Here is a 21,277-nt window from a genome sequence, read left to right on the forward strand (position 1 = left end):
CACCCACTCCCTTTTTTTTGGATATCAAAACCAATTACCAAGTCAAATTTGACTTGTTAAATTTTAATTAGCTTTTTTAGTTTTTATTGAAAAGATGTTTTTAAATTTATTTATGTATTTATTTATTTTTATATATCCGAATTAAATAATAAAAAATATCTTTGAATAAGTTTTATATTATTTCGAATTATATTTTTCGAAAAAAATAAAAAAATTTAAAAATTTATTGTTTATTTAAAATTCAAATGGGATATTTGGCATATTAGATATTTATTTTATTAAATTAGAACTAAATCATATAAATTAATAAAAAATATTTTTAATTATTTATTATTTATTGAAAAATGAAATTTCAAAAAATAAAATCATTTATTAACCATTTTTTTCTTCTTATTTTAAGATAAAATTGTATGGGTTTCTAGAAGCCCACTTCCACTTGATTTTTAGTTTGAGATTGATTAAATTTCTTTTGAGAAAAAGATGTAAGCTCATTGATTTTTCTTAGAAATTATTTATTATTTTAAAAAAATAATGTTATGTTTTTTGTGGGCCGGACAAAAATGAGTATTCACAGTTGCCCATCTTTACTAGTTGGTTATTTTATAGCAAGCAAACTGAGGTTTGAGAGATATATTGATATGTGACTAGTAAAGAAATGAATGCTAAATTTTTTTGAGGCTCAGAAGAAGCCTAACTAGCTAAATCTCGGTGCTCGAAAATATTAAACATTCTTTTGTGAGCTGAACTATCTTCAAGATGTTATGAGTTTTATGGATGTAAACTAAAGACGTGTGTTGGTGTATTGTCAGAATTTGGAGTGAAAATAGTGAAACCAAAAATGCAGGTTAGTGTACTGCTAGAATTTGGAGACATTGGGTTAATGACGAAGAATGTAGGTCGGTGTACTGTCAGAACTTGGAATGAAAAGAGTGAAACCAAAGACACATGCCTGTGTACTACCGGGATTTGTAGAGATTGGATTGAGGGTCAAGAACGAAGGTCGGTGTACTACTGAAACTTGAGATTAAAAGGGTGAAACCAAAGACGTAGGTGGTGTGCTGCCGGAATTTGGATGATACTAGGAAATAAGACCAACAACGTAGGTCGATGTACTGTCGGAACTTGGAATGAAAAGAGTGAACCCAAATACGCAGGTCGGTGTACTGCTAGAATTTGGGATGACACTAGGAAATAAGACCAAGAATGCATGTCGATGTACTGCCGGAACTTAGAATGAAAAGGCGAACCCGAAGACGCAAGTCGGTGTGCTGGCAGAATTTGGGATGAAAACGTTGATGAATATGACATATTTTTTGTTGTTTCATTTTTATATGAATGCAAATGACTATTATTGATGCATGCTATGAAATACTCATGTTTGATAATTCTATAATTGTTTTCATATCAAATGGAGTTGTAATTGGTATTCATTTGTATTGCTCTATCACATCTTTAATATTTGGTTGTAGATTATTGTTTGTAAGGAACGACTTTGTTTGTTCATTCTGGAAGATGACAATTAACCTTCTCTTTCATGTGTAAAGAGTTTTTCTCTTTTCGAATATTACTCAAGTCGGCATGCTTAAAAGTCTTAAGATAGTACAAGCTTAATGAAAAGAAACCATGCAAATAAAATATTTTAACTCATATATGATTGAAGAAATATGACCATGTTTGGCCTTTTGTGTTATGGGTGGAGTGGTGAGAATAAGTTTTAAATAATGAAACATGTTATACTACCACTATACAATCATTGACCATCCAAAAAAATTGTCCCAATATCGACTTAATTTTTGGTCTCCCGAAAATGTACCTCACTAATGACTTATTGCCTTATGTTCTTAAGAGACCTTCCATTTTTATTTTTCTTTTGTCCCTAAGTTTTGCTTAGACCGTCCTTTCGAGTTTTCGATCTAACGAGATTTATTTGTTTCATTAAGAGAATTTGTGTATTGATTAGGCCATGCATATATTTTTTTAAAGAAAAATTATTTTGAATTTGTTTTGGAGTCAGTTATTTGGTACCCTTGGTGTGTATCTCACACAGTTCGAATCTCAACAAGGACTTTTCGGGCTTGTAATATGGTTTGGTTAGGGGTTTACAAGAAGAAAATGATATAAGGCTCAAATGATGTGTTTCCTGCCCCAACTTTCTCCATATTCTCCATAATCTTATTTCTAACATCTTCTATATTTCAATCATGGATACAATTTTCATTCCCTTTTGGAAAAGGAAGGTTTTGTAACCATTCTAGTTTAAGATTTTCTTATTTGCCCTAACTTTTGCCTAAGGTTTTACTAAAACTCTTAGCGGACTCTTTTTATAATCCACTTGATCCATTTCTAGATCTTTTGAAGATTTTTATTGGTGTTTTTCGAATGTGTTGCATTTTTTGAATAAACATATTTCATATTGTCTCGACTCAAAAGGGGTGACTAGGGATATCTTTCTTAATATTTGGAAAAACAAGGAAGCCTTGTGTCATCAACATGACCTACCTGAGGGTACATAACATATGAGATTTGCTTACATCATCCTCCTAAGAAAGTGCATGAAAGTATGCAAAAATGTGTGATCAATGCACAAACTTCTTTTTTTTGTTTTTGAAAGGTCTCTTAAACATAATATTTCTTCACGACATATGAATTCATGGAAAAAGGTAAATCTTTTCCGTCCATAGTAGTCAATATCAATGCTCCTCTAGAGAATTTTTTTTTTTCACCACGAATGATCCTTCATAATTTGGGGTCCATTTCCCTCCATGATCCTTCTGGATTGGGAGTATCTTCTTAAGCACTAGATCCCCGTCTTGAAAGTGGCATGGCCGAACTTTCTTAGCATAAGATCTCATGAGTTTTTTCTGGTACAACTGACCATGACATATAGTCGCTAACCTTTTCTCTTCTATCAAGTTCAATTGGTCGTACCGTGCCTGGATCCATTCTGATTCTTTCAGTCCTGATTCTGCCATGATTCTGAGTAATGGAATTTCTACTTCAATAGAGAGTATTGCCTCCATCCCATATACTAGCGAGTATGGTGTTGCCCCAGTTGATGTACGTATCGAGGTGCGGTACCCATGTAGAGCAAAAGGTAACATTTCATGTCAATCATTGTATGTCACTACCATCTTTTGAACAATCTTCTTAATATTCTTGTTTGCTGCTTCTACTGCTCCATTCATCTTGGGGCGATAAGGTGAGGATGTGTGATGCTTGATTTTGAACTCGCTACACATCTCAGTCATCATCTTATTGTTTAAGTTGGTGGCATTGTCTGTGATGATCTTGTTGGGTAACTCATATCTACACACCAATTCCTTCTTAATAAATCGTAGTGCCACTATTCTGGTCACATTGGCATATGAACACGCCTTAACCCACTTTGTGAAGTAGTTGATGGCAACAAGGATGAAGTGATGTTCATTAGAAGCTTTTGGCTCTATTGGTCCAATCACATCCATTCCCCACATGGAGAAGGGTCAGGGTGCTGAAAGGACATTTAGAGGATTTGGTGGAGCATTGATTTTGTCTGCATAAATTTGACACTTGTGGCATTTCCTGACATAAGCACAACAGTTTGTCTCCATTGTCATCCAGAAGTAACCTGCCCTTAAGATCTTTCTAGCTATAGTATGTCCATTTGTATGAGTCATAAACGAGCCTTCCTACACTTCTTTAAGTATGACTTCAGCTTCTTTCACTTCTAGGCATCTGAGGAGTACCATGTCATGATTCCTTTTGTAAAGAATATCACCATCTAGAAAGAAACCCATGGCAAGTCTTCTCAAGGTTCTCTTAGTCTCTGAGGGCCCAATAGGATACTCCTTTTTCTGTATATAGAACTTGATGTCATGATACCATGGCTTCCCATCTTGCTTTACTTCTATTACACAACAATGGATTGGTTAATCTATGCTTTCTATTCTGATGAGAGGTTGATCCTAACCACTTATATGGAACATTAAGGATAGTGTGGATAAGGCATTGGCTAATCTGTTATCCTCTCTCGGGATGTGGTAGAAGTCGATTTGTTCAAAGTGCTCAACCATCTTATGGATATACTCCTTGTAAGGTACTAGCTTGTTGTCACTAGTCTCCTATTGTTCTTTCAACTGATGGATGACTAAAGCTGACTCCCCAAAGACTTCTAAAACTTTGATTTTTCTTTCCAATGTTGCCTACAAACCTATGGCACATGCCTCATATTCAGCTATATTGTTGGTGCAGTCAAAGCATAACCTGATAGTAATAGGAGTGAAGTTGCCTTCTGGAGATACAAGCACAACTCCTATGTCGTGTCCAAGTGCATTGGAGCCCCCTTCAAATACTAACGTTCATACACCTTTTGTGCGGATTGCGGTTGTCTCGCACCTGGCGCAGTGGTATCTTCTTCTTAGCCTCGAGCCTTTTGCATATCCAATATGATTTTCATCATCTAATTCATTTGTTCTTTGATTTCAGCAAGCTCGGACCTGTTATCAGTGCTACTAGATTCTTGGTCTACAAGTAGCTTAGATTGTAGTCAGGTGCGGTAAGGATGCTTGAGAGCAATGTTTAGATGATACCTGGCGAAACAATGTTTTATTATTTAAATGAAGAAAAGAATGATACATGCAATGGGTTTTATTTTATTTTAAAAAAAAATTCCTTTTCATTTGGAGGTTCCATATAGCAAGACGTTTTGACCTGCAGTTGGTGACCATGAGGCATGCTCCCGTTGGCCTTTCCTGCGTTGATGACAACTTTAAGTTTTGGATTTCGTTACATCTACATTCGTTCTTTTAAAGTGGATTACTAACATTAAACATCTTGTCCTACACTTGGTAACTTGAGAGTGTACTCTACAAGGCCTTATGCAGTTGATGGCGATCTAAGAGAACACGCATAGTTTTGGACCTAGATCACATCTAAATACAAGTTGTTATTATCTCTCTCAATACGATTTTTATTTTTTTTCTTTTTTGTTGATGTTGTGGTTCATTGCAAGAAAAACGACTTTTGAATATTTGCACGACAATGAATAAGATATTTGATAACAATAAGAAGCTTGGTAGCAACAAGAATCTTAGTAGCAATAATGTATTATTTTATTCATGAAAAATAGTAATAATAGATATTAAAAGACTATATTTGTCTATGTATTGTACTCAAAAATTTCTATTTGCTAAGACACTCCATCTTCTTAAGTCTCTGGCTACTTCCTTGCAAGACTCGTAGAATGCTTTCATAGCTGGGAGCAGCTCTGTCTCTAAATACATATCTAGTTCCCTCTTGGCATCGAAGAATGTCCTCAACCAATCATCGACAAAGTCCCCAAGGCCATCAACCATATTTCTACATCTATTTTCCCATTGATATTTTACTTCTTGGCTTTCTTGGAGTGCCTTTTCCCAATTTTCTGACCATGCCTCATGTTTGGCTGTCACTTCATCATATGATCTTTTGAGGTCCCAGAGCTGCCTCGAAAGATGATCCTCTCTATGACTTGTAGTTGTTATGGATTCATGATGAATTTTATGTGTATCTTTCAAAATTGCCTTGAGATGGTCTACCTCCTTCATTGTCTCATCAAGTGCAAACTGATAATCTTTTAACTGTGCCCACGCCTCATTCTCATTTTGTTGACTTTCGTGGAGGGCTGCTTGCAATTGTTCACACTTTGCTTCTAGATCTCTTTTATCGGTTTGTGCATCATTGATAACGCGATTTTGAGCCTTCATCTGTCCACTGAAGTCAGCTAGTTGGGCATCTTTTTCCTGTACAGACTTGATCAGACGGTACTTGTCAGATTGAGAACCCATCTGAGCATAATCCATTTTCAGACTAGCTTCCTCCTTTCTTAATGCCACTATGGTCTTATTAAGCTTCTTTATGGTTAGCTCACACTTCTCAATTTTACATCGGGCTTCCTCTAGTTTTGCATAAGAGATTTTGAGCGGACTCTTTAATAACTCATTTTCTGAGGGACCAGCTAGTTCATGGGGTGGAGACCTTGGCAAGATGACTTCACCTTTCCTCCTCTCGATGTGCCACAACTTGTATTCTTCAGTGTAGAAAGCTTGATGCTCTCCCAACTCATTTTTTCCATAGTTGTGGATATTCTTCAATGCATGCCTTACTATATCTAGGGTTTCTTTGGTAGTTTCTTTGTTCTTGTACCAGATCACGAATCCCTGCAATTGCTCCTGAGGGACCGACATCATGCCCCATTTCATCTGTCCAAGTACTAAAGCGGGGGTGACAATAATGCATCTCGTGGTACCATGAGCACCAGGTTGGGATAGCTTCCACATGAGTACATGATTTCATCCTGCTTATCGTACATAGTGCATTTTGTCCCAAAAATTCTAGGAGTGACTTCTCTGAATAGTGTCTCCCAGTCAGACAGCTGCATATGCTGGAGTTTTGTGTTTCTGAATCGACAAAGAGGATTGATGGGCCAATATGGATATCGATGGTGCTTGAACCCGGTTACCATCAATACATAAAGCAGTTGTGCACAACATCTGATCTTAGGGATACCCTTTTCGAGACTTCTCTGGAGGGCGAGAATGGTGTCTGCTAGAACGGCAGGAACTGGGTTGACTCCGAACATTCTGAACTTGACTACGACATCAATCGCGCATTGGTCCACCATATCACTGACAAAAGGGAAGAGGAGTCTGCCACAGATGGCTAATGCGAATGTTGGCTTAAACAAACTCCAATCTTCTTTCTCCACCACTTGATCAAGATGTTTTTTCAGAAAGCTCCACTTCAAAGCATAACAAGGCCCTTGCTTGATAATTTGAGAAGCAGCTGGACGGACGCCTACAAATTCTTCAATGAGACTTTCAATGACATTCTGTGTGCCAATGAACAGATATACCTTAAGCCGACTCTCTAGTAGGATGTCCAGAAGAATGTCATACTCTTCAATTGTTGGAGAAGCATCTACATTTGGAAACTCGAAAATCCACAGGGATGTATTCCAGTATTTTGCCATGGCCCCCATAGCATCTAAAGCACCAACATCAATGGGAACGAGAAGGAGATCTGCCAATTTACCATACTCTTTTGCAAACTGAGTCATAACATCTTTAGGAACTTTGCCGAGGAGCTCCACCAAATGGCCTACATCAAAGTCCGTAATTCGAACTTCACTTTATTTTTTCCTGAGAGAACGTTGTTATAACCCACAGTTTTAGAAATAGCCTCAATGTCTTGCTATACCGAAAAACCTTTAGCTGAAAAGGTGTATGTTTATTAAATATGATTAAAATTGTTTATATGACCAAAATAATGAATGAATACTCAATGATTTATGATTAATGCAGTGATATGTGTAATAATTAATTTATGGTATTAAGAGATATAAATCCCTTTTTTAGGGTGGTAGACCATGTCTTGTGGGATAATGTAGCCCCTTACAATATAAACTAAATACCACATTAGGATATATATTTATTATATTGTCAAGACTTAGTCTTAGTTTTTTTCAAAAAGTGGGCAAAACTTATCCTCGGGCTTTGGGCCCATCATTGGAATTGAGAATTATATTTTGGGGAGTAACCTCAAAGTTTTACAAATTTTACGTTATCTTTTATTTTTTAAAGAAAAAAGAAACTACCCTAGGGTATGGAACCCTTTTTTGGGTATGCAATTATAGTGCAATAACAAAAATGAAGGATTTTATAATTATTTAGAATGTTAAATTTCATTTTATGCATGTATGGATGTAGAATGGGATGAACATAATTTGCTTCCAGTGTCCTATACATGGTATTTTTATAGAGTTTTCGATAGACTAAAAGTCACAACCTTATGGCAATGTACTAGGTCTCATTAAAATAGATTCGATAAAGACTCTAGACTTTTAGGTCACCAAATTGTCCCTAATCTTGAAAGAAATGAGTCTCAATATCCTAGGTTAGAAACAATAGTAGTCAAGCCCCTCGAGCGTATAACTCAGGATACCAAGACAATTTGGATGGTTCATTATGCTAATACCAGGAGACAAATCTAACACCGGTAAAGCACATGTCCCTCTTATCTCAACCTTAATCTCTAACAACCCGGGTATAGGGCGTATACGCATGTAATTCGAATGTACTGTGAGTATGTGAGGAAGCGGCATTTAAAAATAATAATAAACTTTCACCCCAAAGCTGTAAAAAAAAATGGTGAGCATATACAATAATATTAAAATTGAAGCGATAAATAAAACTTGCAAGAAAAAATCATGTCATTACTATTGTTTTTTTTATATTTAAAAATAGACAAATGAAAAAATGTATTTAAATCATACAATTGGCTACAATTGGGTCTAACTCTCTAAAAAATGTCCCCAGCAGAGTCACCAGTTGTCGAGCCCGATTTTCAGTTACGTGACCTCTTACAGTCGCCACTACATTTTTTGGTTAAAAATGTAGAAAAATATTTTAAGTCCAATAACAATGGGCTTTTGGATTGTGATGTCCAAGTTCGGGAGTCGATTACGAATCGAGAAAGGTATTAACACCTCGTCCACCCGTAATTAAATGACACCTTTGCCAATTGTATGCACATCAAAATATTTATTTTTATTTTTAAGTGTGACAATCTTGCTCCTACGTATTCCTAAATATTTTAGGAAATCAATATTACGTAGTTCTAATTTTAAAATTGTTTGATGATAAAAATAATTAACTCCTTAAAAAGGGTGAAGGAGCAGAAACTAATGTCCGTATCGCATCCCATTTTAAAAATGTTTGAAAATAGTTATAATATTTTTTGTGTTTTTGTTGTTATTAATTTAGGAATTAATACAATTTCTTTTCATTTTTTATCATTAATTTAGGAATTAATCGAGTGAAAAGAAGCGTCGTAACACGTCCGTTCAAGGATGATATGAAGACAAGAAGTATAAACACGACATGCTCCATACTTTCATTAATCCAAAAAAAAAAGTTATAAATTTTTTAATAATATTAATAATGCAACTGTCATGTAATAGTATTTTTTCTAAAATCGGATAAGTTTTGTTAAAAAGCCATTTTTATTTAAATAATTTTTTTATTAATTACAGAAAATAATAAATAGGATAACAAAAAATAAATTAATTAGATGTTAAAAAGGTCTTTAAGAAAGTCCCTTAATTATTAGTGATATTAAGGATTTTTTTTTTGTCATACAACTATATTAATTCATTATCACAAAAAATGTACACTTTCCTATTTATAGTAAAAGAAATATTAAATTTTTCATTAATGAATATTACTATTTAACTCAAAAAAACAAATAACTAGAAATAGTATAGAAAATCAAAACTTTAAACCTGAATGAGTTCTAATCCAGTATGGATGGGAGCAAAGGGTTGTGCCACGTTTCGTTCACCGATTGGTTGGAAATATACGCTGCCAAAATTATGCCACGTGGCAGCTTCAGGCTGGATGAGGAAATGAGAACACAGATGTAACTCTGCACGTTGTCGCACTAGAACAAGCCAAGAGGAACACGTGATCTGCTATGAACGTGAATACACAACTTGCGTGCAACCGTTGTGTGTCGCGGTGTCACTAGGCAAGGAACGAGTGCATCGCTGGGAAATTAAACGTGGCTACGCTGGAACGCATGCTATGAGGTTGGGCGACAGAATCGTGTGTGGCAGGCGTGCCTACGCAAAGAAAGGTGAGCCCACATATGTGACGTGATATGAAACGTTCAATTCGTGGCCAACGTGGAGGTTCGCGTATCCAACAGTGACGAACTTGACTGTGCAACACTAACGTTAAGGCCGAGTGAATTGAATCGCTTTCACCTCTGCATAATATTTCTCTATTTTTTTCTCTCTTAGGCAGTTCTTTTTAATTTTTTGGGACCCCTAACACTAACTAAACTAGCCTATTTATACTAAACTTAAACCTAATCTAATCTCAAAGCCTAAACTGATTTTTTTTTATCAAACCACCCACTCCCCCCATTTTTTGGGATATCAAAACCCATTAGCAAGTCAGATTTGACTTGGTAAATTTTTAATTATCTTTTTTAGTTTTTATTGAAAAGATGTTTTTAAATTAATATATGTATTAATTTATTTTTATATATCTGAATTAAATAATAAAAAATATCTTTAAATAAGTTTTATATTATTTCAAATTATATTATTCAAAAAATAACAAATATTAATATTTTATTATTTTTTTAAAATTCGAATGGGGATATTTGGCATATTAATTATTTATTTTATTAAAAATAAATTATATAAATTAATAAAAAATAGTTTTGATTATTTATTATTTATTTAAAATTGAAATTTCAAAAAATAAAATAATTTGTTAACCATTTCTTTGTCTTATTTTAAGATAAAATTGTATGAGTTTCTAGAAGTTCATTTCCACTTGATTTTTGTTTTGAGTTTGATTAAATTTCTTTTGAGTAAAAGATGTAAGCTCATTGATTTATTCGTATAAGTTATCTATTATTATTATTTAAAAAAAATAATGTTAGGATTTTTGTGGTCCAAACAAAAAATGGATATTTACAATAATATTTTGTCATTTATCTCTCAGTAATAATTATAATAATTCATTTTCACTTGTTATCTCTTATTAATTATGTAATATAAAAGTTATGAAACAATAGTTATTTTTGTCTTAAAATGTCAAATATTTTATTCATCATAGAGTGAGAGAATGGTTTTAATTATACTATAAAATAAAAATAGACAAATAGATAAAAACATAAATAAATACTAAAAAGAGAGTTATAAATGAGCCAGTAGTAATAATAAGTTTCCAATAATGTTCTTTCCATATCACATGAGCTTCATTATGTTTTGGTATATATATATCGCTTTCTTTCGTAAGAAATTAATCCTTTTTATAGTTTATAATTACTTCTAACAAATGTAGCTTTCATGAAGAAAATATTAAATTAAAAATATATTATTTTCAATTTTTTTCCTCTAATTATTTAGAACATTCTTATGCAAATGATTTATTTACAGTTTTACACAATGTTATATCTTTTTATTCATAATTGATTCTATAATTAGTTCACTATATATATATACACATGTATAACATATATATGATGAGAGATCACTTTACACTCTAGTTAAGTTACACTTAATCTCATTCATTCATTTCTTTTAAAATCCAACATACCAAATGGATGAATGAAATAAGTGATGAGAGAGGAAAGAAGAAATCTTATATGATTTTTAAGTTTCATTCATTTGGTGTGTTGGATTTAAAAAAAAAACGAGTGAATGAGATTGAGTGTAACTAGTGTAACTTAACTTGGGTGTAAACAGATCCCTTATATATTGCTTAAGTGAGAACAATTTCATGTAAAAATCGTGAGAACAATAATTCTGGATCTGACAATCAATCATGTATCATTAAAATTAAAAGTTAGTTATTGATCACATAATAACCATGTGCATATATCTTTTAATCTGGACCATTCAAATAAGATCAAATAGTCTATATCAAATGCTCTCATTTCTCACAATAATGCATTTTTTCACTGAGTAACTATACATATATATATCATTTCATATGTCAAATAATATATCCATCAAAATAAAGAATATCCGTAAGACTTTGTCTTAACAAAGAAAAAATATATTATATTTAATTAAATTCTCAAATTAACCAAATCAATATTGAAGCTCGAATAAGGCTTCAAAAACTATGATGGACTGAATTTAAAGAATAGTCCGATGAGAGAAGGGCCCAACCCAGCCATGTTGATACGGGCCATAGAAGTAGAGTAGCGAATAAGGTGTGAGTGGGTGTAGCGTAACATACGGTAGTTCCTTGTTGAATCTGAATAACAAAGAAGCCCTAGAGCGTTAGAATTGAATATAGTAAAGTTCAACAGCATAGAGAGAACGAACACCAACAACAACACTAAAACGTCTTCGTTTCAATCTCAACATGGCACTCACTACTCGTCTCTTTTCCAAATCCAAATTGGTCTCTCTCTCTCATTTTTCCTCTTTTATTATTCAATTTCATTTTATTCATTCTCTGCCACTATCTAGGGTTTGCTTCTCGTATGCGATTCAATTTCTTTTTTACCTTCTCGTTTCTGAATCTGTTGTCGTATATTGAGATCTACATAGACACTGTTTTCATTTTACATTTGATTTTTAAGAATCGATTTCTGATTACCTCTCTGATTTTTTCTTAAAGAATATTTTTTTTGAAAAAGAGCGAGATTTGTCGATTGTTTTCAATAAGATATCATTTAATAATTTCAGTTTGGGCAAAAGTGGAGGGTACTGATTTTATTCATTTTGGGCAGTCACAATTTGTAATTTTGGTTGAGATAAGGCTACTCAATACACTGGATTTGTGATCTATCATCATAATTCATTGCCATCTTATTAAAAAATGACTTGGACTTTGTTATTTACCTCTTTGCATAACATAGTTTGTAACTAAACATGGATAATATTGTGGAATGGTTTGCATCTACACATACAATACATAAGGAGAGATCCATTTACATTGCTGCAAATGTAAAAGCATTCCGACATGTTTTCCCCCTCACAAAATCCATCATTGGATTGTGAAAAAATAATTCAAGTAAGAATGAATGCTTTTAGACTAACACGGGTGGAAACAGTCCTTCCTCTCATATATATATATATATATTGTCAAAGTACTTGTGGAGTTCCCCGGATGTTTTCATGCTTAAGCACCCTAGTTAGTAATTATTTAATGTGAGAAACTTTTATTTATAAAAGTGATGGGCTTTGTGATATGTGCACATACTGATTTTTTTTGTGATGTGCTCATTTTGCTTTTCTTCTTAAAGGTCTATGGAAGTCAAGTACTTCTGCAAAAGGAGTATGCTGTTCCTGTTCGTCACTTTGCTAAAGAGGCTGCCCCTCCCGCCCTTAAGGGAGATAGTGAGTTCTCTTCGAGTTTTATTGTTTATTTTAGAGTTCCTTTACTGAGTTGATGACTGTACTTTGTTGTTTGTCTAATTGTTGATCAATTAGAAGTGAAATATAATGCCATTTGCTTCTCTATTTGATCCAGTAATTGGACTTTTAGTTGTTTGTCTAACTATGTATCCATGTTACTTGAGTCTGCTTTATGTAAAATTGAAAAATACATACACAATTTGATCTACAATAGAATTTCTATTCTTTTTATGCCACTTTCTTACAATGTACTCTTAATTTTATGTAAATAGCGATGCTTAAGAACATCTTTGTGGAGTTGAAGAACAAATATGAGACAGCAATCGGGCTACTAAAGAAGGAGAAGATCACCATTGATCCAGAAGATCCAGCTGCTGTTTCTCATTATGCACAGGTCATGAAAACAATCAGGGAGAAGTGAGATTCCACTATACCTTTAGTTTTACCAGAATATTTTTGTTGAATATATTATCTGTTATGTTTTGTAAACTTGCAAACATTTGTTATACTTTTTTAAAATGTTTTAATTATGTTATAACTACAATTTCCTGTGCATATTGCAGGGCAAGCTTATCCTCAGAGTCCCAACATATCCAAGAGTCCATTGAAACTCAAACCGCAGATATTCCTGATGCCCGAACTTATCTTCTCACCCTGAAGGAAATAAGAATCAAGTATGTGATGGTCTATTCTACTTTCTACATTCTGTACCTAGGCAAGCTTATTGATATATTACACCCTTTTAATTTTTAGTTTATACTAAGTTCTGTACTAGTTTTGTGATATGTAATATAGTCTTTTCATTTCAATTTACCTTTTTGAGCTCATTGTCAAACAGTACTTCAGTTTTAACACCTTTGGTTCTAAAATTTATCAAATCTGTTTCTTTTCCTAAAACGTGTAACTACTCTAAATTACTATTGGGATTTACCTGATTTGTTATCTTTTGCAAACCTTTGTGTATATGTGTGTTTTATATATACAACCGAGAGGAAAGAAATAAGGATACACACATACATTGCTTCAATATGTCTCGTGCTCTCCACTTTATGAGCTCATGTGTTGATTTGTACATCCTTCACAGGAGTGGTCTTGCAGATGATCTTGGTGCAGAGGCTCTGATGATAGAGGCATTGGAAAAAATTGAAAAGGATTTAAAAAAACCTCTACTGAGAAATGACAAGAAGGGAATGGACCTTCTACTGGCAGAGTTTGATAAGATTAACAAGAAGTAAGTTCATACCTCTACATTTCTTTTTGATATGTTGGGCTAGTATTGAGTTACATCTAGATTGTAGCCTTCCAATGTTTCATCTATACTTATAATATCACATTTATATTGTTGTGGATTGTGAGCATGAGATTCTCTCCATAAATAATTCTGTGGTGATTTTGTAATAGATAATTTTCTGTTTGAGGCATTTATGATCCATAAATCTCATTGAATTAGAAAATTACTTTTTCAATTAACACCGTAGAGGGGAAAGTTTTTTGTGATTAGTATAGAAGAAAAAAATATTTAACCTTTTGTATCATGTTGATACTTCTTAGGGATTTGTTTAGTCTATATCTTGTTGTTTGCCAATTAACATGCTTCTTCGGCTGGTTTTAAATTCCTCGTTTATTAGTGAGGATTCTGAAGTTTGTATACCTCTTAAGTTGAACAGAATGAGTAATTGGGTTGTGATTACTTCCCATTTCTCTTTTCCTCTTTCCTTTTTAACACCGTTGGTGTTGCCACCAGACTTGGAATTCAGAAAGAAAATCTACCAAAGTACGAAGAGAAGCTAGAACTTAGCATTGCCAAAGCACAACTGGAGGAGCTGAAGAAGGATGCTCTTGAGGCTATTGAAACTCAATCAAAGAGGTATTGCACATGACACCATTTATTACTACATGTTTCTTTTTTTATTCCCCCTCCATTTTTTTGTTGCTTTACCCAGAACACCTTAGATATGCACATAATAGTTCTCGTTATTTTGTACTCAACTTTTACTCATAAGGTAGCAGTACAGAATGCTAGTATGCCACAATTGTTATTTTTTATGTATGAATATGAGATGGTGACTAATTATTGCTTACAGCCACATGTGGATAACTACTGCTAAAAAGGACTGTCCAAAACCTAAATGTTAAAGCTACTATTTTTTGTGTTCTTGTGCAGTAGGGTTATAGTTGTTACAATTTTTGAAATTCAATTTTCATTATTAAATCAAATGAAGATTAGTCCAATTTCTAGAAGAAGATGAAGGGCAAAAAAAATCACAGACAAAACAATTAGGAAAGATTTGTGAAGCTTTGTTTGTTGTAATTTTCATTGCCATGTTTGTCATTTTCAGGGAGGAATTCAAGGATGAGGGAACTGTTGATGTCAAATCTTTGGACATCCGAAACTTCATTTAAGATCTTCTTCATGATGTTTGCGTATATTCAAAATTATTGCATTTGGATAATGGTGAAAACCTTGTTTCTTCAATAAATGTACACCACTGATTTGGAAGGGCAACACCAATGCCATTTTGAAGAGTTTTGAGTTTTCAAGGTTCTTTATATTCCAAATTCCTTCTGAAAACTGGAAGTTAAAGCTATCAAAATTTTCTGATTTTTGTGCTGTCATGTTGTATCTAAGTATTTATTCTTGCTGAGATCTTATGCATGTTCCAGTTTTGATATTTTCCATATATTAGTTGAACATTGGTGATTCCAGCAACTATGTTCTTTCAAAGGATTTTATTTTATTTTTATCAGCAACTGAAGTTTCTTAAACCCAACAATTATGTTTGATAACATGAATAAGCAAATATACCACACTTAGCTATGGATCCAAGCTCCAAGTGTAAACATATCTACTTATGAGATTATTTCTAGGATGCTCAATTCTCATAGGCTAAGTGGTCATTCATTTATTCGCCAGAGTAAACACATTAAGCATAGTAATCACAATGAGAGAAGCTGTAAACGCAAAGTATTTATGAAAGTGAGCTAGTTTGAAATATATTATAAATTCCCAAGAACTAATGTTTAGCACCTTAAAATTGTGGAGATTATCATGATGTTGATGTGTTGCATTCTTATTTCAAATGTGAATTTTAACAAATGTCTGAAACCGGGATTTGATTAAGACATCCAAGATAAAAATTATGTATTAAAATTTTGGATATTCTATCATGTTAGAAGTTCAAAACTGTGATCTACAATGTGTCTGTTTAGATTATCTAACATTTTTTAAACCCCTAACATAGTTTATTATATTAAACAATATTGTGAAACCTGAGCCGGATGTCAAACTGGCAGATGTCCTGTATTTGGTTTAACCAGTTTAAACGATTAAACCGTCTGGTCTGACCGGGTGATTAAGGCTTCAAAAACTATGATGGACTGAATTTAAAGAATAGTCCGATGAGAGAAGGGCCCAACCCAGCCATGTTGATACGGGCCATAGAAGTAGAGTAGCGAATAAGGTGTGAGTGGGTGTAGCGTAACATACGGTAGTTCCTTGTTGAATCTGAATAACAAAGAAGCCCTAGAGCGTTAGAATTGAATATAGTAAAGTTCAACAGCATAGAGAGAACGAACACCAACAACAACACTAAAACGTCTTCGTTTCAATCTCAACATGGCACTCACTACTCGTCTCTTTTCCAAATCCAAATTGGTCTCTCTCTCTCATTTTTCCTCTTTTATTATTCAATTTCATTTTATTCATTCTCTGCCACTATCTAGGGTTTGCTTCTCGTATGCGATTCAATTTCTTTTTTACCTTCTCGTTTCTGAATCTGTTGTCGTATATTGAGATCTACATAGACACTGTTTTCATTTTACATTTGATTTTTAAGAATCGATTTCTGATTACCTCTCTGATTTTTTCTTAAAGAATATTTTTTTTGAAAAAGAGCGAGATTTGTCGATTGTTTTCAATAAGATATCATTTAATAATTTCAGTTTGGGCAAAAGTGGAGGGTACTGATTTTATTCATTTTGGGCAGTCACAATTTGTAATTTTGGTTGAGATAAGGCTACTCAATACACTGGATTTGTGATCTATCATCATAATTCATTGCCATCTTATTAAAAAATGACTTGGACTTTGTTATTTACCTCTTTGCATAACATAGTTTGTAACTAAACATGGATAATATTGTGGAATGGTTTGCATCTACACATACAATACATAAGGAGAGATCCATTTACATTGCTGCAAATGTAAAAGCATTCCGACATGTTTTCCCCCTCACAAAATCCATCATTGGATTGTGAAAAAATAATTCAAGTAAGAATGAATGCTTTTAGACTAACACGGGTGGAAACAGTCCTTCCTCTCATATATATATATATATATTGTCAAAGTACTTGTGGAGTTCCCCGGATGTTTTCATGCTTAAGCACCCTAGTTAGTAATTATTTAATGTGAGAAACTTTTATTTATAAAAGTGATGGGCTTTGTGATATGTGCACATACTGATTTTTTTTGTGATGTGCTCATTTTGCTTTTCTTCTTAAAGGTCTATGGAAGTCAAGTACTTCTGCAAAAGGAGTATGCTGTTCCTGTTCGTCACTTTGCTAAAGAGGCTGCCCCTCCCGCCCTTAAGGGAGATAGTGAGTTCTCTTCGAGTTTTATTGTTTATTTTAGAGTTCCTTTACTGAGTTGATGACTGTACTTTGTTGTTTGTCTAATTGTTGATCAATTAGAAGTGAAATATAATGCCATTTGCTTCTCTATTTGATCCAGTAATTGGACTTTTAGTTGTTTGTCTAACTATGTATCCATGTTACTTGAGTCTGCTTTATGTAAAATTGAAAAATACATACACAATTTGATCTACAATAGAATTTCTATTCTTTTTATGCCACTTTCTTACAATGTACTCTTAATTTTATGTAAATAGCGATGCTTAAGAACATCTTTGTGGAGTTGAAGAACAAATATGAGACAGCAATCGGGCTACTAAAGAAGGAGAAGATCACCATTGATCCAGAAGATCCAGCTGCTGTTTCTCATTATGCACAGGTCATGAAAACAATCAGGGAGAAGTGAGATTCCACTATACCTTTAGTTTTACCAGAATATTTTTGTTGAATATATTATCTGTTATGTTTTGTAAACTTGCAAACATTTGTTATACTTTTTTAAAATGTTTTAATTATGTTATAACTACAATTTCCTGTGCATATTGCAGGGCAAGCTTATCCTCAGAGTCCCAACATATCCAAGAGTCCATTGAAACTCAAACCGCAGATATTCCTGATGCCCGAACTTATCTTCTCACCCTGAAGGAAATAAGAATCAAGTATGTGATGGTCTATTCTACTTTCTACATTCTGTACCTAGGCAAGCTTATTGATATATTACACCCTTTTAATTTTTAGTTTATACTAAGTTCTGTACTAGTTTTGTGATATGTAATATAGTCTTTTCATTTCAATTTACCTTTTTGAGCTCATTGTCAAACAGTACTTCAGTTTTAACACCTTTGGTTCTAAAATTTATCAAATCTGTTTCTTTTCCTAAAACGTGTAACTACTCTAAATTACTATTGGGATTTACCTGATTTGTTATCTTTTGCAAACCTTTGTGTATATGTGTGTTTTATATATACAACCGAGAGGAAAGAAATAAGGATACACACATACATTGCTTCAATATGTCTCGTGCTCTCCACTTTATGAGCTCATGTGTTGATTTGTACATCCTTCACAGGAGTGGTCTTGCAGATGATCTTGGTGCAGAGGCTCTGATGATAGAGGCATTGGAAAAAATTGAAAAGGATTTAAAAAAACCTCTACTGAGAAATGACAAGAAGGGAATGGACCTTCTACTGGCAGAGTTTGATAAGATTAACAAGAAGTAAGTTCATACCTCTACATTTCTTTTTGATATGTTGGGCTAGTATTGAGTTACATCTAGATTGTAGCCTTCCAATGTTTCATCTATACTTATAATATCACATTTATATTGTTGTGGATTGTGAGCATGAGATTCTCTCCATAAATAATTCTGTGGTGATTTTGTAATAGATAATTTTCTGTTTGAGGCATTTATGATCCATAAATCTCATTGAATTAGAAAATTACTTTTTCAATTAACACCGTAGAGGGGAAAGTTTTTTGTGATTAGTATAGAAGAAAAAAATATTTAACCTTTTGTATCATGTTGATACTTCTTAGGGATTTGTTTAGTCTATATCTTGTTGTTTGCCAATTAACATGCTTCTTCGGCTGGTTTTAAATTCCTCGTTTATTAGTGAGGATTCTGAAGTTTGTATACCTCTTAAGTTGAACAGAATGAGTAATTGGGTTGTGATTACTTCCCATTTCTCTTTTCCTCTTTCCTTTTTAACACCGTTGGTGTTGCCACCAGACTTGGAATTCAGAAAGAAAATCTACCAAAGTACGAAGAGAAGCTAGAACTTAGCATTGCCAAAGCACAACTGGAGGAGCTGAAGAAGGATGCTCTTGAGGCTATTGAAACTCAATCAAAGAGGTATTGCACATGACACCATTTATTACTACATGTTTCTTTTTTTATTCCCCCTCCATTTTTTTGTTGCTTTACCCAGAACACCTTAGATATGCACATAATAGTTCTCGTTATTTTGTACTCAACTTTTACTCATAAGGTAGCAGTACAGAATGCTAGTATGCCACAATTGTTATTTTTTATGTATGAATATGAGATGGTGACTAATTATTGCTTACAGCCACATGTGGATAACTACTGCTAAAAAGGACTGTCCAAAACCTAAATGTTAAAGCTACTATTTTTTGTGTTCTTGTGCAGTAGGGTTATAGTTGTTACAATTTTTGAAATTCAATTTTCATTATTAAATCAAATGAAGATTAGTCCAATTTCTAGAAGAAGATGAAGGGCAAAAAAAATCACAGACAAAACAATTAGGAAAGATTTGTGAAGCTTTGTTTGTTGTAATTTTCATTGCCATGTTTGTCATTTTCAGGGAGGAATTCAAGGATGAGGGAACTGTTGATGTCAAATCTTTGGACATCCGAAACTTCATTTAAGATCTTCTTCATGATGTTTGCGTATATTCAAAATTATTGCATTTGGATAATGGTGAAAACCTTGTTTCTTCAATAAATGTACACCACTGATTTGGAAGGGCAACACCAATGCCATTTTGAAGAGTTTTGAGTTTTCAAGGTTCTTTATATTCCAAATTCCTTCTGAAAACTGGAAGTTAAAGCTATCAAAATTTTCTGATTTTTGTGCTGTCATGTTGTATCTAAGTATTTATTCTTGCTGAGATCTTATGCATGTTCCAGTTTTGATATTTTCCATATATTAGTTGAACATTGGTGATTCCAGCAACTATGTTCTTTCAAAGGATTTTATTTTATTTTTATCAGCAACTGAAGTTTCTTAAACCCAACAATTATGTTTGATAACATGAATAAGCAAATATACCACACTTAGCTATGGATCCAAGCTCCAAGTGTAAACATATCTACTTATGAGATTATTTCTAGGATGCTCAATTCTCATAGGCTAAGTGGTCATTCATTTATTCGCCAGAGTAAACACATTAAGCATAGTAATCACAATGAGAGAAGCTGTAAACGCAAAGTATTTATGAAAGTGAGCTAGTTTGAAATATATTATAAATTCCCAAGAACTAATGTTTAGCACCTTAAAATTGTGGAGATTATCATGATGTTGATGTGTTGCATTCTTATTTCAAATGTGAATTTTAACAAATGTCTGAAACCGGGATTTGATTAAGACATCCAAGATAAAAATTATGTATTAAAATTTTGGATATTCTATCATGTTAGAAGTTCAAAACTGTGATCTACAATGTGTCTGTTTAGATTATCTAACATTTTTTAAACCCCTAACATAGTTTATTATATTAAACAATATTGTGAAACCTGAGCCGGATGTCAAACTGGCAGATGTCCTGTATTTGGTTTAACCAGTTTAAACGATTAAACCGTCTGGTCTGACCGGGTGATTCATGCATAATTAATAATTTTTATCTATAAATATATAGTTATATATAAATGTAAAACTTTATATAATTAATAATTATGTATAATTATATTGAAGTAATAACATCTTTCTTTTCTTAAATGGTAGTAAAACAAAATATTAGAGCAGTCTTCCATTTTTTTTTTAATTTTTAAGTGAACCGTCCGATTAACTTATCAGGTTAATTCGGTTTAACCAGGTTTAACATAGTCGGACCGGAATTTCCCTGGTTCAAAGCGGTCCAACTCTCATTCGGTTAAGACTATAATATAAAACCGTTTTTAAGTCTGGTCAGCGGTCAGACCGGTTGAACCATCCGGTCTGGTTCTCACAACACTGATATTAAATGATATAAAACGAATTATTATTTGTTTATTCATAGTTTTTAT

At 33.2% G+C, this 21,277-nt stretch overlaps 2 protein-coding genes across 2 annotated transcripts; both read left to right on the forward strand.

Annotated features, from left to right (window-relative positions):
* On the forward strand, positions 11,806 to 15,583 carry LOC109361507 (probable ATP synthase 24 kDa subunit, mitochondrial). Its single transcript, XM_019606978.1, has 7 exons — positions 11,806 to 11,945; positions 12,793 to 12,886; positions 13,177 to 13,321; positions 13,468 to 13,578; positions 13,989 to 14,135; positions 14,649 to 14,771; positions 15,244 to 15,583. The coding sequence occupies exons 1-7, from the start codon at positions 11,907 to 11,909 to the stop codon at positions 15,305 to 15,307; spliced, it is 723 nt and encodes a 240-aa protein (XP_019462523.1). The 5' UTR covers positions 11,806 to 11,906; the 3' UTR covers positions 15,308 to 15,583.
* Positions 16,420 to 20,197, forward strand: LOC109361517 (probable ATP synthase 24 kDa subunit, mitochondrial). The gene is made up of 7 exons (XM_019606989.1): positions 16,420 to 16,559; positions 17,407 to 17,500; positions 17,791 to 17,935; positions 18,082 to 18,192; positions 18,603 to 18,749; positions 19,263 to 19,385; positions 19,858 to 20,197. Exons 1-7 carry the CDS (start codon positions 16,521 to 16,523, stop codon positions 19,919 to 19,921), a joined length of 723 nt encoding a protein of 240 aa, XP_019462534.1. The 5' UTR covers positions 16,420 to 16,520; the 3' UTR covers positions 19,922 to 20,197.

This window comes from Lupinus angustifolius, chromosome LG01, assembly GCF_001865875.1.
Source record: "Lupinus angustifolius cultivar Tanjil chromosome LG01, LupAngTanjil_v1.0, whole genome shotgun sequence".
NCBI classification, from domain to species: Eukaryota; Viridiplantae; Streptophyta; class Magnoliopsida; order Fabales; family Fabaceae; genus Lupinus; species Lupinus angustifolius.

What these genes read in the sequence shown, in the direction of transcription:
- LOC109361517 (XM_019606989.1), top strand. Translation starts at nt 16,521, where the DNA reads ATGGCACTCACTACTCGTCTCTTTTCCAAATCCAAATTG. An exon ending in CTGAAGGAAATAAGAATCAA is followed by an intron (nt 18,193 to 18,602) that starts GTATGTGATGGT and finishes CATCCTTCACAG; the next exon opens with GAGTGGTCTTGCAGATGATC. An exon ending in TTTGATAAGATTAACAAGAA is followed by an intron (nt 18,750 to 19,262) that starts GTAAGTTCATAC and finishes TGTTGCCACCAG; the next exon opens with ACTTGGAATTCAGAAAGAAA.
- LOC109361507 (XM_019606978.1), top strand. Translation starts at nt 11,907, where the DNA reads ATGGCACTCACTACTCGTCTCTTTTCCAAATCCAAATTG. An exon ending in ATGAAAACAATCAGGGAGAA is followed by an intron (nt 13,322 to 13,467) that starts GTGAGATTCCAC and finishes TGCATATTGCAG; the next exon opens with GGCAAGCTTATCCTCAGAGT. An exon ending in ATTGAAACTCAATCAAAGAG is followed by an intron (nt 14,772 to 15,243) that starts GTATTGCACATG and finishes TGTCATTTTCAG; the next exon opens with GGAGGAATTCAAGGATGAGG.